Source organism: Chionomys nivalis, chromosome 8 (genome assembly GCF_950005125.1).
Source record: "Chionomys nivalis chromosome 8, mChiNiv1.1, whole genome shotgun sequence".
Lineage (NCBI taxonomy): Eukaryota > Metazoa > Chordata > Mammalia > Rodentia > Cricetidae > Chionomys > Chionomys nivalis.
Genome location: NC_080093.1, coordinates 1,891,748 through 1,904,658, shown reverse-complemented (window position 1 = coordinate 1,904,658; position 12,911 = coordinate 1,891,748). Strand labels below are relative to the sequence as shown.

At 44.4% G+C, this 12,911-nt stretch overlaps 1 protein-coding gene across 1 annotated transcript in view; it reads left to right on the top strand.

The window, feature by feature from the left end:
• Window positions 1-12,893, top strand: part of Slc18a2 (solute carrier family 18 member A2) — a 30,533-nt gene extending 17,640 nt beyond the window's left edge. Inside the window, exons 11-16 of the mRNA XM_057778672.1 lie at window positions 2,528-2,606; window positions 2,781-2,832; window positions 3,670-3,733; window positions 5,318-5,437; window positions 5,573-5,706; window positions 12,666-12,893. Of these exons, the coding sequence (XP_057634655.1) occupies window positions 2,528-2,606; window positions 2,781-2,832; window positions 3,670-3,733; window positions 5,318-5,437; window positions 5,573-5,706; window positions 12,666-12,770 (554 nt within the window). The 3' untranslated portion in view covers window positions 12,771-12,893. The remainder of the gene's footprint in view (window positions 1-2,527; window positions 2,607-2,780; window positions 2,833-3,669; window positions 3,734-5,317; window positions 5,438-5,572; window positions 5,707-12,665) is intronic.
• The last annotated feature ends 18 nt before the right edge of the window (window positions 12,894-12,911 follow it).

The following is a 12,911-nucleotide window of genomic DNA, read 5'->3' as shown; positions in this document are numbered from 1 at the left end:
GGAAATTTGGGAGGTGTAGAGACAGCTTCTGCCTGTGATTTCTCTGTGGAAACCCTATTTCTGAGGGACAGAGGTTTCTCCAGTTCTGTGAAGTGGGTATCCTCAAACAGAAACTTCCTCTCATCACCCCCACACCCCACTGGTTTTTGTTTTGTTTTTCTTTGAGACAGGGTCTTTCCATGTAGTCTTAGCTGTGCTAGAACTCCCTTTGTAGACCAGGCTGGCCTTTAACTCACAGAGATTCTCCTGCCTCTGCCTCCTGAGTGCTGGGATTAAAGGCGTGCACTACCATACCCCGCTAGGACCTTCTGTTTGGGTGGCCAGCCACGCACTGGGCACCACCTGCCTGCCACAACGGAGCAAGGTTATGGGGAAACTGAGGTGGTTCCTGCTTGCTGGGGAAGGCCAGCAGGCCAGGGTGGAGAATGGGGAAATGGGATTTGCAGGGAGCCATGCCACTCTGAAGTCAGTCTGGAAAAACGTCTGTTCACAGCCATATGATGTAATGTATCACTTGAGCCTCACATCCATTCTGAGTGTACAGAGTGGGAACAATGGCTTCTCGCAGGGCTTTAAGGGGTTTGAGCCTTGCAAAGTTCAGCACGCAAGTTGTAAATTCAAGCCAACACCTTGCTTTGTACTTCCTAATCCAGTGCATGATGGAGCTTACCAATGGCCTTGCTGCCCAAGGAAAATAAGGTCGTTGTGTTTCTTAGTCCTGTGTGAGACCGGCACCCCTTTTCATGTTGAGAAGGTAGGGCTGCTCACTGGATTGAGGAGTCTGTCTGTGTCCCTGCTTGAGGTTCTAACTCAAGTCCAATACATCAAGAGTCCTTGAGCTTAGTTGGGCCCTCAGAACTATCTTCTTTGACTAGAAACAAGGGCCTTGTTTGGTCTGTGGGCTAAAGTCAAGAGTATTTGGTTGACTGCTTCAGTCAGTGATGATATACACGAGGGTCCTTTGGTTTGGTTCTTTAAATTACCATTGACTCTTAATCTTATACAAAGGCTGTTTGCCCTGCTGTTATTTTTCTCACAGTTTGCATGGGTATATAAAACCCATGGCCCTTGGTTCCAACTAACCCTGAGGCAAAGTCAACATGATTTCTATTACCCAGTCCAACCTGGTCTGCAGAGTGTGGGAGGTTTGTCACAGGCTTTCTAGGGTCAGGCTTCAAGACCATCTGCTTCGGAGAGTGTGACCAGCTGCAGGTCTGGGGTTCTCAGAACTCTATCTTACGATCACAGATCAAACGCTGTCTGGTTCTTTCCGTCAAAGACACTTCCATGGTGACAGGACTCATGTTTTCATTGCCTTCGCTGTAAGCTGGTGGTGTGCTGTGCACAAGGCTGTCAGTAAATGTTTGCCCAATCAGATTATACTGAGAGACTGTTTGGCCTCTGCATATTGCTAGGTGTGATGGAAATGATTTCCAGGAACATGCGATTGCTCTCCGCCATCATTTCCCAGAATCCCAGTCCTGGCACGATTCTGTTTTGCGTTTTAATCGTAGGACCCGTTAACCCGAAATTCCTATTGTGTTAGAGGCTCGGGCTTCTGCCAGCTTCTCCCAGGGTTTAATGGCTTAGGTTTAATCCTTAGAGGGACAGACTTGTGCTTGGGTAGACAGCACTGTTGACCACTCACCATGTGTACCTGTATACACAGAGATGGTGGAGAAAAGCAATTCTAACTGTTGGAGGGCAAGACTTGGAATCAAGTCTCGTATATCCGATTTTAAGGAGAAAATACTGAAATTAAGAAATTGCACAGCGGTCTCTTATCAAGAGATTGCTCTAGTATGAACTGTAGAGCTGAAGTGGACAGATCCTCACGGCTTAACTTGACGGGCCTTTTGTTCAAGGCAACTTCTGCCCTTGCCTGCTGTTGTTCCTGGTTCATTGTCTCCCCTTGGAGAGCCATTAAGTCTGTCAGTCACAGTTTTACCTTGAAAAAAATGACCAAGTAGTTTTTTTTCTTAAGAAAGGAAGATGCTCACAGTTAATTGAGAAAAACAGGGCATGGAGCAGTAGGTGTTATATTGTCCTCTTTGTGTGACAAAGCCTTGTGCGTATACATACATATGTGTACACTGACAAGGGAACGTAACGGTGGGCTCTGGCTTGTTTCCACTGCTTTCTTTTCTCTTGGTCCTAGCTCCCCCTAATTCTTTAAATGGCTGTGCTTTTTGCCAAGAATTACAAAAGTGAGAACACATATGTAAATGTCCAGACCACACGGGTGGCCATTGCTGAGCTCCCAGAGCTGGGGATTGTCTCTGTTGGTCCGCATGTGATGCTGCCACCAGACTCAGATGGAGGTGAGATGGAGCCATTGATAGAGAAATGGTTTCCATTTCTGGAGCGTCTCGGCAGCTTCCTGGGACGGATAAGCCATGTGGGGTCCAGACTGAAACCGGATATTAGCTGTGTGGTGCAGGCCCCAGACTTCATTCTGTGATTATTAGTTTTTCTGACGTGTGTCTTGTAGCAGCACTGATAAGGTATCCTTTTCATAAACCCGCAGGCATTGCTTTCCTGCCAGCAAGTATCTCTTATCTCCTTGGAACCAATATTTTTGGAATACTTGCACACAAAATGGGAAGGTAAGATTAAATGAAAGCATTCGTTCTATTGTTTTGACAATAATGTGGTTCTTTGAAGAAATTCAGTGTTTCTGTCTTCGCTATTACAAGTAACTGCTGTGATTTTCATTGAAGATGTGTCTTGGGAAAAACACCGTAAGTGTTCATTTATTGATGTGCTTTTTCTTTCGATAGGTGGCTTTGTGCTCTTCTGGGAATGATAATTGTTGGAATCAGCATTTTATGTGTGAGTGAAAGACTGCATTTGACAGGCAGTCAGGGGCTGGGAGCACATGGGACTGAAACTCGTTTTGGGTGAGACTCGCTAGGCAATATTTTGCAACAGTTTGTTTGCTAATATTTGGTTTTATTATGACCTTCATTTTGTACGTTTTTCATTTTAAAAGTTGAACTTTTAAAAGTCATTTCACACATTTCTGGAAAGATTCCAGTGGGTATATTATGTAATTTTAGGTCAGATGTTATTTAAACTGTTTTATTATGTAGTTTACCAAGTTATTTTTATATTATTGTTTTTATTTTTGTAGTTTTTTTTCTTAAGGCCTCATATGTAGCCCAGGCTGGCCTAGAACTGATGACAGTCTTCTTTGCCTCATTCTTGCAAATGCTGGGTTTACAGGCATGAACCAGCAAACATGACAATGTCTTAACTACTTTATGGCAGCTACTCTGAACAATAGCAAGATTACTCCTGAATAGATGTATGTTAGTGACCAGTATCTCCCCAAATATGGCTGTCTTCTCTGATAAAGCTGAGGGTGGATGGAACCGCCCTTTTGAGGAGCCAGGTACTTAAGGTTTCACAGCAGTCAGAATTTACATTTTGGGCTTTGACATATAGTTATTGATTGATCACACTGGAGATTGATCCCAGTGTGTCATGCGTGGTAGGCAAGTGCTTTCCCACTGAGCCACACCCTCACTGTAGGCTTTGGGTTTAAAGACAGGGATGACAATCCCCTTCCTCTCTCTGTTCTCATTCCTATGTAAAAGGTACTTTTTGTAGAAGATGATTTATTAGCGTCAATATCTTTTATTTTAGCACATTAACTTCCTCTTACAGATTCCTTTTGCGAAAAATATCTATGGACTCATCGCTCCCAACTTCGGAGTTGGTTTTGCAATTGGTGAGTCACACGGGCCTTGTGCCTCAACTTGGAACTATCTTCTCTCTAGCTGAGATTCTCTTCTTAAAGAGTGAACAGACTGTCGTTAGGTTCAGAAGCTCAGATTTCCAGAAGCTGATGTGGAGGCTGCCACGGGGTCAGCTCAGGAACAACCCCTAGTTCAGATGCATGGAGATTCCTGTTGAGAATCAGGTGGTGTTGGCAGAGGCAAACTGATGCTTCACTGCTGTGGGCTGGCAAACGCGTACCTCCCGATCTAGTTAGAATCTGAGAGCAGACCTTCCCAGGTGCTTTGCTTCTGAGGCTCGGTAAAGAAAATGCAGGCTAAGGAGGAACCATGCTGTACACTGCAGGGATTTTCAGAGGCCAAGGAGAATAAATTAGGGTGCATTAGGGTGCGTCTGGACTAATGGTATGCTTTTGTTTCTCATTTATAAATACTGATTACCATGATAAAGGTAAAGGCCAAATCTGTTACACCTTAGCGTCAGGAATTTAGTCCTTGAGTCAGGTAAGGCAGAAAGAATGAATGGGATATCCCCCAACCCTTTAGAGGAGGTTGGGTGGTCCTGGCATCTTACGTCTCCCCATGGACCTACACACCAGTCCTGTTATAATTCATTCAACTCTTTGCTTAATATCCACCTCTAAGGTTTTGCTCCACTCTTTCTCTGTGGCAGGCTGCACACACCAGATGATCAGCAAACAGTAAACAAAGCAAGGCCATTGCTCCCATCCACCCACCGCTGTGGGCCAGCCCCTCGGCACAGTCAGTCACCACAGTCAGTCACCATAACCACTTTTCCAAAACACTCCATGTAGACAGGGGAAGAGATGATCAGAGGCTAGGAATGCCATGCTCATTCAGCTAGGATTTGCACCCAGAACTTGAACTCATGTGCTCTTTCTGATACTTGTCCCTTTGCTAGTGAAGAGGCCCAGCTTGCCACACTGGTCTTCGTTGTTGGTTGTAGCCAACTCTTCAGGTTTTAGTTTTCTGAGCGGGAAGAGACACCCTCTCAGCCTCCACTGAGTTCTAGTACACAGGCACTTTACAGTTTGACAACTTCCGTGGTCTAAGGCCTGATGTTGGAGGCGGGCTGGAAAGAGGTTGTCTGGTAGATGTATGTGTTCTAACTGGCAAGGGAAAAGTGGTTGAGAAAATAGTGGGTCAGGCAGGCATAACCTAGTAGGCCAAGTTCCCCTAGTAGGCCAAGTTCCAGTGGTCTGTAAAAAAACATACTACACCTGGAGAATAGTAATAGGTGAGTTGCCAAAGGATTGGGTACCTTCCCTTTACCCAAAAAATGACCCCTTACAAGAGATTATAAGGTGAGGTCAGACAGCCTACAAATGGTGGCCTAATAAAGACTCAGTGTCTGGAATTCCACTCCTCTCTCTGAACCCTTCTGCTTGCTATCCACAATGAAAGGTTTGCTGTCAGGAGTCTGGCACAGATGAACAAGTAAGCAATGACAGAAGGAAAGAGCTGGCAATGGACTGAGCTCAGGATACAGTCCCTAGCATTCAGCTTGTATCTGGTTTATACCACTTTTCCATATGCTGTCCCTTGCCTATCCACAGGGATGGTGGATTCCTCCATGATGCCTATCATGGGCTACCTGGTGGACCTACGGCACGTGTCTGTCTATGGAAGTGTGTATGCCATTGCGGATGTGGCCTTTTGTATGGGCTATGCTATCGGTAAGAAAATCCTGGCTTTCAAGATACCTTTTACCTTAATGCAGGACAGATAAAACCTCCTAGACATAAAGAAATCTTTATACTTTCTGGCAAAAAGACATTTGGAGAAAGTGCTAATTTTCTGTTTTCCCAAAGGTCCTTCTGCTGGTGGTGCCATTGCAAAGGCAATTGGCTTCCCTTGGCTCATGACGATTATCGGGATAATTGACATTGTTTTTGCTCCACTCTGCTTTTTTCTTCGAAGTCCACCTGCTAAGGAAGAAAAAATGGTAAGAAAGCTGTTTGTTTGTTGATAATTTTGGTATGGCTATCTGGATAGTTTCTACATAGTTCAACTCTAAACTACATTTCTGCTCCTTTCCGATAGAAGGCCCCAAGCGGAAGCAGTGAGAATTCCTTTCCAGTCACTAACACAGTAACTTCTTTCATTCATATTATTTTCACAGCTATTGCTTTTAAGCTTCATGTTCATGAATTGGGAGAGTAAGATTAATTTTTGTATTTAGATTAACATTGTATAATTCTCGCCAATTAAATATAACCCTGGGATAATTCAATCTCATTGGTTATGGTTCTTGAGAATCCTTCTGCTTCCTAGGATGTGGTTCCAGTTGCTTTTCTTCTATCCTTATAGCACTTAGTGATAGTTGGAATCTTGGTCCAGCATAAGAGTCTGAAAATGTCTTTAGTCTTTGTGAAAGATGGTCATATTTACACCCTGGGGCACACATGTGAGTGCAAAGAACTATTTAGTTTTATCTGTGTGGCTAGAATCAAGGCTTCTTTTTTGAACAAGTTCAAATTATTGACTCTAAATCTGAAGTGGGAGATATGTAAGGCTCGTGCCCTTTCTAAGGTGTTAAGGTGTTTACCTCTCATCGTCTGTACTGGCCGGGGGGTGGTGGGTAGACTACAGTATCAGATGCTGGAATTGTTTAGCTGAAAGGAGGCTGTGTGGACTAGGGATGAAGGAGAAGACCACGGGAAGTGCTAGTGTTGTGCTCAGGGACAGATCTAAGGCTTCTTTGTCATATTCTTTTGGAGTGGATCAGACGAGATTTCTGTAGGTTTCCTTTCTCCAATATTGTCGATTGAATCTGGGACTTTGTGTGCGCAAGGCCAAGCACTCTGCTTTTATGTTTCATTTCTAGTCCTCTTTCTACGATTAAAAAATGTTTCATCTTGAGATAGGGGCTCATTAAATTGCCCAGGCTGGCCTTGAGTTTACTCTGTAGGAGACAAGACAGGCCGGGAAGTTAGGATCCTTCCTGCTTCAATCCAGGAGCAGCTGGCATGACAGGCCTGTGCCACTAAGCCCAGCACAGAAGAGCTTTCTGACAAGAACAGGTCTTAGTATTTTATCATTTCTTGACTGACTCTTGATGGTTTCCTCCAAAAGCAAATTTAAAGAGAGAACCAAAATTTAGATTGTGTAACCTATGTTTGTCTGAAGCATTTCACATTTACCTATCCATTTACTGTAGCTTAAAAATACATCGATCTCTAGCTGCTGACTTTGTGCTCAGAACTATACAGGTTTTGACTAGAGACTAGTTTCTCATGAATGGCTCCTGTGTAGCATGAATTCTAATTGTTCTTAATAAAAATCCAGAGTCAGATATTAGGGGGTGAAAGAGGAAGGATCAGAGAAGCAGTGCAGCCAGCCGCTAGAGAAACCTTTTACCTCTCCCGAATCCTCAGACTAAAGGGGCGATCCTGTCTCTTCTCATCCTCAGAGAAGAGGATGCTCAGACTACATCTGATCTCCTCTCTCCACCCAGCCATATCACTTCCCATCTCAGCCTTTCTGGTGCTGGGATTAAAGGTGTGAGCCACTGTCTATTTCTCTTTTAAACTGGATCAATCTTATGTAGCCCAGGGTGGCTTTGAACTCACAGAGATCCATCTGCCTCTGTCTCCTGAGTCCTAGAATTAAAGGTGTGCCATTGCTTCCTGGCCTCTAGTGGCTTGGTTCTGTACTCTGATCTTCAGGCAAGCTTTATTTGTTAAAAGACAAGATGCTCCACACTCGTAGGGAAGGAGGGGGTGATGTGGAGATCCTTGGGTGTGGAAGCGTGGCTCCTTCACTGACTTCTTGCTTCTACCTTGGTTGTGTGCATCACTGTGGCACCTCTGTTTGCTGACCTGAGCCCATATCCTTCAAAGTGGATAGAAGACTCCCCACACAGAGCTGGAAACCTGTCTTTCTGTGGCCACATTATCAATAATTTGATTAAGGCTGAATGACGGTTACTCCCAAACCTTTTTGACTAAAGAAATTGAATTATCAGTAAATGTTTCTGTCACCCGGGAGACAGTGAAGACTCTTAGGGATGGTGAAGGGCTGGCAAGGGCCTGGGGGCAGCTGCAGTGGCTCCCCACAGTCTTCTCCATTGCACTGGGAAAGGATAACACCTCACAGAAGTGTTGTTAGACGAGAGTCTCAGCAGTGACTGTCCCCAGGGTCACCCATGCGCCATTCCTGCTGCACTGAAAGCAGTGTCTACTCTGCTCACCTGGTAGCACCCAAACATCTTCGCTCTTCAAGGCAAGAGCTTCCTTTCGCTACCCAGATTCTGCTGGGTGGGCGACCAGCACCAAGACAGCAGACGTTAGTGGCTGTTGTGTTATCTATCTGTGGCTTCCTGCATGCGCTAGTAGAGGAAATGAAGCATGGTAGGAGGTGAGAGCATTTGCCTAGCCAGTCACCATAGTGTTTTGAAATAATGGTGGTAGAAAGCTAGTTTTTTCTTCACTTAAACCAGTGCTTTAGTTCATTTAAAAAAATATACTGAAAGTAGTGGAGGAGACAATTTTGAAAGGCAAGGCAGTAAGAATGACAGGTTTCAGGGTCACTTCACCATAAAATGTCAAAATTCTTAACCAGTGCCCATTGAAATAAATCAAGTCTTATGATGTGAATTTCTCTGTAACTAATGCCCATAATTGGAGGAATGCCATTTGACTGGCAGTGGTAACATCTGAGATGGTGCCCAGCAGGTGATGTTTGTTGATTGTGCAAGCAGAGCTGGAGTGGGTGGAAGCCGGCAGCCTCTAATGATAAGGGGGGTGTGGCAGGGCGTGTGCCATGAAGGGGAATAGGTCACCACTCACCCGAGAAACCCCAGCACACACAAGTGCTGAGGTACAAGATCATGAGCCACCAAGTGTCAGAGACACGGGGGCCAGAAGGCATTCCACCCCAAGCAAAATATTCTATCCTTAAGTACTTTCTGCAGGCACTCACCCTGCAGTTGTGTGAGAACCACCTATGCAATTGTGTTTGTAGCTTATAAGTCACAGCAGGCTGGGAATTGGTTGTGAGCACCACAGCTTTTCTTCCATTCATTTTTATTAAAAAATAATGTTCTGATAAAGGCAAAGGGGAAAGTCCTCCTGTTGCTCAGTCTCTGTAAAATGTAAGGCGTATCAACACTGCCATTTGAGGAGCACACCTGTAATAAGACAATGACACAGGACCCTGACTTCTCAAAATACCCAGGGAGATTAGCTGAGTTCTGAGATGGGTTTTGGTTTTCAAGTTTAAAGAATTATTTTTAAAGGGTAGGATGCATGCCTTTTAGTCTTATTAAGTTTCTGCTGCTAAAGCAGGAAAGGAAGTGGTCTATGGATAGCAGACACCTTTAAGTGTATAAGGTGTGTAAGGTCCTTCTAGCTTAGACCCCAGTTCAGTGCTGAGGAGATAGTTCAATAGATAAAACTGCTTGCCACAAGAGGATCCCAGTTCATATCCCCAGCACCTATGTAAATGTCAGGCAGATGTGGTGGCCCACTTGTAACCCCAGCGAGGAAGACAGAGTAGAGGATCCCTGGAGCAACCTGGCTGACTACACTAGCCAAACTGGCAAGCTCTGGGTTCAAATGAGAGACCCTTCCTCATTACATGAAGATACCTGATGTCAACTTCTAGTCTTTACAAGTGCATACACACACACACACACACGTGAAAGTCTGCACACATATGCATGCACAGCACTCCATTACACATAAAATACACTTAAAAAGGATTCTTGTCCATAGGCTAGATGAGGATATACATGGGGTATACATTATCATCTACTTTGTAGACACCTGTCCCTTTTCTGGGCACTTACATGGTGTACATAGTGAATTGCTTTTTTTTTTTCTAGTTAAGAAAAATAGAGTGAATCTACTGGAATGCTCTCAAGTCTGAGATTGGAGTGCCCACCTTCTAAGTGCATTTACTGATTCACCAGCCCAGCACTGAATTTTTATTACTTTTCTACTTCATTTGGTCTGTTTTCCTTCCCACCGTGGAGACCCCAGCTTTGCTCTGTGTACAGTGATGGGAGTTAGGTATATGGCAGAGGCTTGGATATATCTAGGCTTTGCGGTACCTTTGGTGCCAACCCCTCCTCTCTCCATTTCTGCTCCCCTGTGGTATATGCAGTGCTAGCCTAAATCCCCTGCCAGCTTCAATGGCCCTGGGCACTTGTTCCTCATGTACCTGTGTTACCTGCTCAGTGCTATGTGCTTCCTTTTTCATGGCACACTATCTGGCATATTTAACCATGTATAATTTTTTTAAAAAGTAAAACTACTGCCCAGTTAAGATTTTGGGAGAAGACATCAAGCTAGGTTGTAGATGCCATGAAACAATATTCATGAAAAAAAGCTGCCCGAAACACTCAGGCTATCAGCTGTATTGAAAAGTTCTGATCACCATATCTTTATGATAGAAATAATCAGTTGGAATAAACTCTGTAGTACATTGCTGTGGGTGCGCGTGAAGTGTGGACGTTCAAAGTAATCCATGCATACAGAGGCCCAAGGACAACTTGGGGTGTTGTTGTTCCTCAGGATCTGTGTCTACCTTGGCTTTTGAGTTTCCTGCTGGCCTAGAGCTCACCAATTCTTGTTGGCTGTTTTATTTCTCTAGTGCAGGGATAAGAAGTGTACACTAACACACTGGAGTTTTTAAAATGTGGGTTTTAGAGACTGAACTCCGGTCCTCATGCTTGCAAGGCAAACACTTCTTTACCATTAAGATATCTCCCTAATCCCAGGGCAGCTTTTAAAGACAGGATCCTGGCTGGTCTAGAACTCTGTGTAGATCAGGCTGGCCTCAAACTCAAGAGATCTATCTGCCTTGCTTCCTGAGTGCTGAGATGAAAGGTATGTGCTACCATGCCCAGCAACTCCCAGAACAGTTTTTATTGAGTATACATTCTGTGTTCCAGTCCTGGAGTTCTCAAGATTACCTATAGAAGTGAATAGTGAGTGCAGAGATGACGGTGGTCGTGAATAGAGCAGTGCTGGTCACTCTCTTTGACGTAGCTTTGCTACCTGTGGATCAGATAAAGATCAAGGCTTATGCCTGGTGCTTCTGGCTTTGGTGGTGCTTTCAAACTGCTGTCTCCATTGCCTCCTAAGACCTCCTTGGCCATGGGGATTTAGTGCTTTACCTACTACCCTCCATAACCTGATTTGCTCATTCAAGCCTGTCTTCTGCAAACCTTCCCGTGTTTCAGGATTCACTTAAGCTCCCATCTCCTGTAAGAACTTCTGCTAAGCCTTAGGCTCCAGTGAGTCCTCCATCTGTGACCCTGGGGAACCTGTCCATACCTCTGAAGTTTTCACTGGTATAGGACCTTCAGGGTAAGGTCAGAAATACAGTTGGTGCCCTAGATATCCATGTTAGCTGATGACTGCTATAGTCTTACACCATGTATTGAAACCAAGGCAGTGCTCTGGAGGTTGTTGATAGCACAGTCACTGTGAAGGTAGGAATCTGGGATTTCACTTTAGCCTCTCCACTTTGCCCCCAGACCATCTCCACAGTGACCTCTGGGCACACTATCTGGATTACCTTTAGCTACCAAAGGCTAAACCTTTGTGTAACAAAGGGAAAATGGTTCAAACATGCAATGTCTGTTATCTCAACTATTTTAATAATCAAATCCTTTAAGCACAACTATCAATTCACTCAGCAAGCAGCATAATTGGAAGGGGAGCCGAGTTTGAAGCTGGCGCTTGAGACGACAGCCCGACTAGGGTCACATAAGTCCTTATCTCTGTGTCACACATCTGATCACTTGAGAATCTCTAGGAAAATGATAAAAGGGTTAAGCACTGAGTGGCATCTTATCACATCTGCAGGACAAGAGCCGGGGATAACGAACAGACACCAAGATAGACTGCCACAGGCAGGCTCAGAACATTTGAATCCACTCAGATTTGCAGACTGCACACATCCCTTGGGGGAATGGTTCCCATAAAGGTGGGAGACTGCTAAGACATACCTGATTCATTTGGTTTGTACTGGAACTGGTCTTGGAGCTGCCTGGCCTCTTGCTCTGCACCATTATGCCACACTGTTGCTGTCTGCACCCAAAAGTTCTCATCTGTAGACACGGCAAATGTGAAGCCAAAGTGTCTAAAAAACAACTATCTGAGCCGGGCGTGGTGGCGCACGCCTTTAATCCCAGCACTTGGGAGGCAGAGGCAGGCGGATCTCTGTGAGTTCAAGACCAGCCTGATCTACAAGAGCTAGTTCCAGGACAGGCTCCAAAACCACAGAGAAACCCTGTCTCGAAAAACCAAAAAAAAAAAAAAAAAAAGAAACAAACAAAAAAACCCCAACTATCTGTACCAATTGTATATTTTAAAAACCATCCCCTAGTTATACTACATATTTGCATTGTATTGTGTTGGATACCATAAAGTCGAATTGAAATGTACATGGAGATACAGTCTATGCAAACACACTGTTCTACATAAAGGACTTGACCAGCTGTAGTGGCTGGGAGGTGAAAATCCCTTGAAGTTCTTTAAGCCTGTGTGCCTACTTTCTCAACTTCTCACCTATGCTTATTGTGAAGCTAAGGCTTTCATCTACTTGTCGTCATGTTCCTGACAGGGTGTCAGGCTTGGCCCACGGTGGGCAGGAATAATGACGCCAGTACTTCTTGCTGAGGGTGCTTTGGAAAGAAAGCATATTTTTTGTGGATATTTTTTCCTTTTGCAGTTATGGGCAAAGGACTTTTACATATACATTTGTGCTAAAAGAAGGCAACTAGGATGTGGAGAGAGATGGTCTGAGCATCACATTTGTGAAAAAAGCTCTGGGATGTTTGAACTGGGAAACTAAATGGCCATGGCAAAATAGTAACAATTAACAGCAGTGGGTTAAAACCATCATATCTTTACAAAGCGAGAAGTTCATGTACTTGCATTTTGCTTTCAGGCTATCCTCATGGACCACAACTGCCCCATTAAAACAAAAATGTACACTCAGAATAATGTCCAGTCATATCCCATCGGTGAGGATGAAGAATCTGAAAGTGACTGAGACCCTCTAAGTTGGCAAGCGCCTAACTGTGTATCAGTGTTTCCAGTGAAATGACTCGTGCAGAGCTGTCTTGATCACATCATCCATTCCTGGCAAAGAGTAAAACAACCAAAGGTGATACTTTCTTTTCCATGGTTATGA